The sequence below is a fragment of the Cynoglossus semilaevis genome, chromosome 12, assembly GCF_000523025.1.
Source record: "Cynoglossus semilaevis isolate Cse_v1.0 chromosome 12, Cse_v1.0, whole genome shotgun sequence".
Taxonomy (NCBI): domain Eukaryota; kingdom Metazoa; phylum Chordata; class Actinopteri; order Pleuronectiformes; family Cynoglossidae; genus Cynoglossus; species Cynoglossus semilaevis.
This window is the reverse complement of record NC_024318.1, coordinates 1,384,968-1,389,641: the sequence shown is the minus strand read 5'-3', so window position 1 is coordinate 1,389,641 and position 4,674 is coordinate 1,384,968. Positions and strand designations below refer to the sequence as shown.

At 42.0% G+C, this 4,674-nt stretch overlaps 1 protein-coding gene across 1 annotated transcript in view; it reads right to left on the bottom strand.

Annotated features, from left to right (window-relative positions):
- Positions 1 to 321: 321 nt before the first annotated feature.
- The window catches only part of LOC103386938 (EH domain-binding protein 1-like), a 63,030-nt gene continuing 58,677 nt past the window's right edge, over positions 322 to 4,674 (bottom strand). The window contains exons 4-5 of the mRNA XM_008321382.3: positions 1,908 to 2,022; positions 322 to 1,462 (exon numbers count right to left, since the gene is read on the bottom strand). Coding sequence (XP_008319604.1) covers positions 1,372 to 1,462; positions 1,908 to 2,022 — 206 coding nt within the window. The 3' untranslated portion in view covers positions 322 to 1,371. The remainder of the gene's footprint in view (positions 1,463 to 1,907; positions 2,023 to 4,674) is intronic.

Below are 4,674 nucleotides of genomic sequence, written 5' to 3'. Positions count from 1 at the left end.
GGGGGGGGGCGAGGGGGTATAAGACATTTTCTGGTGTAAGAACTTTTGTAAATTTCTATATTTTTTAAATAGTAATTAAAAATGGTGAATATCAAAAAAACAAAAAACAAACAAAAACAGGAGGGGCTTTCTAGTTTGCCAACATACAGTCCTAGTGATTAACATGGAGGAAACTGAAGTAAAAACAGATACTTTTTTTCATCATTATCCAACTCCATCCCACATATCTGAATGGGTTATTCTTGTCTTGATTTTTATTAAAAAAATGTGTTCTGAAAAAACCCAGAGGAAACAGAGGAACCAACAGAGGAACCTGACGTCTTTGTGGAGTAATGAAATCATGGAGGATTCTTTTTTATTTGTTTGAAGAACTTGCAGGTTATGACACTGGAATAAATAAAGATACAAAAGTTCACACTGGAGAGGAACAAACTGCACCGGACGATGTGCAGGATCTCGCAAAAACTCAACGTTTCTCCTCCTCCTCCTCCTCCTCTTCTTCTTTTTCTTCTTCTTCTTCTCTTTAGCTACAATAAATACACAGAAACCAAAAAAAAAAAAAGCCGTGGCAGCAGTTTGCATGTGTGAGACGATGGTGATGTAGCTTCAGGTACAAGCAGCTTATCAAGGACAAAAAAACAAACAAAAAAACCCAGCAATAAATAAGACAATAACAACTCTTTCTTTTTTTTTTTGTTTTGCCAAAAACAAAAACCAGAGTTTGAAAAGCTATCGTTCTGAGCAGTGATGAGAAATATACAACATGATATATATTTTTTTTATATTTTCCTCTTAAAACATATCTTCTTTTGGTAAAACTGCGTTCAAGCCAAGACGATAAAAAAGCGATAGGAAAGTTAAGATTCTACGAACCGCCCTGTTGCCCCCACGCCCCCCCCTCGTCGCCCCCTATTACAGGTAAAAACTTTTAAAGAGACATAATTAAAAGGTAGAGTTGGAAAGAGGGATGTTGTAATATTTTTAAAAGTCTGACTGAAGTGTCAGCAGCGAGTCAGGACAAAAAGAAGAAGAAAAATAAAACCCAAACAAACACCCGTCGTCCACTCTGTACCTGGAACTGATTTCTCACCACATTCACACAGAGTCAGGTGTCAGTGTCATTATGTCACACACAGGTACCATTCTTAACAAAGTCAACGTCGAGTTCAAATAAAAACAACAGATTCACTGCAGGAGTGGGAGAGTCAGAGTCAATTTAAAGTTCTTTTTTTCCAAAAGAGTCTCTGAAAATAAACGAAAAAAAAAAAACAACCGGAGAGAAATGTGTTAAAAAAACAGGAATCGTGAACTCAGTTACTCTTCTTTCATCGGCTACATTTCTTGGTTCTTTTCCTCCTGGTGGTTCCTCCGTCACTGGACCACACACTTCTCTTCTTTCTTGGCCATCCGTCCTTTGTTCTGCTCCAGCGTCCTCTCCAGGTGCTCGTCCTCCTCCTCGGCCCTGCGGACAGTTAAAGTTCAAAAGGTCAGATGTGGAGCCGCAGAACCAGAACCAGAACCAGAACCCGTTCGGAGTCTGATGGAGATTCAAAGTATTTCTAACGGCCACCAGAAGGCATCAGGTTTGACCCCAACCAGTCCGCGCTCCCCAGGTTGGCTTAGGTCAAGAAAACTCAATACAGAAAGATGCCTTTAATTGGTTCCAAACTTTAGCGGTTAGCATGCCTTACGTCTTACACATCGACCTTACACACGGAGGGTTCTGGGTTCGAGTCCCGAAGGAAGCACATACTTGGTGTCAATCAATCATGTCAGGATGTTCTGAGCTGAATCTGGACTGAACCCGTTACTGACCCCTACAGGCTGTGACCCGGTGGTCCAGTGTGTACGTCTGAACCCAGGTCACTAAGTTGTGTCTCCAGCTTCACTGTCTGTCGTTAACTCACTCTTTCTCCTGTGCGTCCAGGTCTCTGACCAGAGCGTCCCGTTTGTTGACCAGTATGACCAGCTCGTCCAGCAGCAGCTGCTCCCGTCTCTTCTGGGCCTCCGTCTTCTGCCAGTCTGCAATGAGATCACAGTGAAGAAACCTCCATCAGAGGAACAAAGTCCATCAGAGGAACAAACTACATCAGAGGAACAAAGTCCATCAGAGGAACAAAGAACATCAGAGGAATAAACTACATCAAAGGAACAAAGTCCATCTTCTGGAGACCTTAGAAATGAAAACCAACGTTGGACTAAAAGCTGATCTTTGTCCAGGACCAGGTTCTGACTGATCCTGTTTTCTCCCCTGCCTTTTATGTAAATATTATTATCTGAATGAGACATAAACGTTTGGACGATGACTCCCCCTACTGGACGGTTGGACCACAGGGTCCAGTCCAGTCCAGTCCTGGAGAACTCAGTGGAACCTTCTCTTCTTCTCATCAGTCTGAAGGACTGGGCTCTGGATGGACCGGAGAGTAAACACACTCCATCAGGTTGTGTGTGTGTGTGTGTGAGAGCAAACAAACTTGAAGGACATTGTCATGTTAATGTGCCGCCTGATGATGCTCACACACACACACACACACACACACACACACACACACAAACGGTCTCGTTCCCACAGGAAAAAAAAGCTGCAGATCAAGTCCTGGATCATGATTTGAAGAAGACAAATATTTGTGTTGTTTTAAAATAAAGATTTGTCATAACCAGTGAGAGAGAGAGGCAGAGAGAGGGGGAGAGAGAGAGGAAATCCCCGGTGCAAATATTTAATGACTGATTGATATTTGAAATGCAGTATATTTTCAGAGTAAATGTCTGTTTGGTCTCAGAGTACAAATACTCGTCCCGTTGTCCTGCAGTTTTATCAACAGGATTATCAGGACGGACGGACGGAGGTGAGGACTATTAGTCTCCACCAATCAAAACACATCTTCTGTCCTCAAAAACGTGCAGCCACGACCCATAATTCCTAGCGGTGACTGATGCTCCTTTGATACCCCGGTCAGTTCACCTGGACCTGGACCTGGACCTGGACCTGGACCTGGACCTGGACCTGGACCTGGACCGTCTCAGGAAGATCCACCGTTTATTTACTTTATTACATCTGATCATAACTAGACATATTTGTTGATATTTTACTGTGTGTACTTGTGTACTGTGTGTACTTGTGTGTACTGTGTGTACTTGTGTGTACTTCCTGTATTCAGTCATTGACTGTGTTGTTGAGATGACAGTATTTTTTATAAAACTTTTATAAGGACGATAAAGTGTTCGATTCTGTTCTTTGAAACTTGTATAAACTTTGACTGGTCTGAATATATAAGATATATATTTATAAATATATATATATAAAAATATAAATAAATACAAGTTTTTTTACAAAAATACTCCACTATTACTCCTCCTCTCCTTCTACTTCCTTCTCTCCAGGCTTCTTGAGGAGGGGGCCCCACAGGGCCCAGGTGGGACCCTGGTCCAAATCCCCTTTGCCTCTCCCAGGAGAGGGGGAGGAGAGGGGGAGGAGAGGGGGAGTGAGGGAGGGAGAGGGAGCACACACACAGGAGAGTACACTTGCCCTCCCCTTGGGCAGACATTTCCACCTGCTCCCCTCAACCCCACATTCAACCAACTCCATCAGTCCTGTCTCCCTCGCTCTCACCCCTTCACTCACCCATTAACAGGTCGCAGCAGTGAGAACTTCCTTCACTGAAGTGTTTGTTTTTGGACTCAGTTCTCCTGAGGTCGACCTCCAAACCAAACGTGGCAGCTAACCTTTAGCTGTAATTCTGTGCTAACGTTTAGTTTCCCTTAGTTATCAAGCTTTGATTTCAGCAACTTTAAAACTGAAACTATTCCTGACATTTTTGTTTTAGACAAACGTTGAGCTGCTCCTCTTCACTTCACTGTTTCAATTTGTTTTTCTTATAAGAGAGAAAAATAAAATGAACCTAAACTCTGTCTCCGTCTCAGTGAGAATTCAACCACAGCTGAGTTGTTTACATCTTCACATCTCCATCGATATTCAACCGTCTATTGATTTCAGGAGAAAATAAAAAGTCAGTCGCACAAAACACGAGTGGCGTTAATAAAAAAATATGTCCCAGCGTTCAGTCAAACTGAAGAGAGAGAGAGAGAGAGAGAGTGTGTGTGTGTGTCACGCTGGGTTCAGTGTATTTGTCCTCAAAGGTCTACTCTCTCTCTCTCTCTTCACTGGCCTCGCTCGTCCCTTTGAAGTCGACCACTGAGCAGAAATGAACACAGTTCTAATATTAGCCTCTCTCTAAGTTCCTCTCTCTTTTCTCTCACCCCTCCCTCTCTCCCCCCTTTACCCCTCAGGAAAAAAAAAACTAATTACTCTCTCGTGCTCCGACTGTTTTCGGCCAAATATGTTGAACTCTAAAAAAACCCTGACGTTAATTTTCTGTTTTATAACGAACTTCCTGAGGGGAAACGAAGATCTGCTGAGTCACAGTCTCAGTGTGTGACTCATCGATTTTAGGAACAGGAGTGTGTGTATATACATACATACATACATACATATACATATATATATATATATAGAAGGAGAGGAGGAGTATTTTTGTATATTGTATATTTTTGTAAAAAACTTGTATTTATTTATATATTTTTTTATTTATATTTTTATCTTATATATTCACACCAGTCAAATATATATATACGTATGTATACATATACACACACGGCACAGTCCAGGCCCCTGGT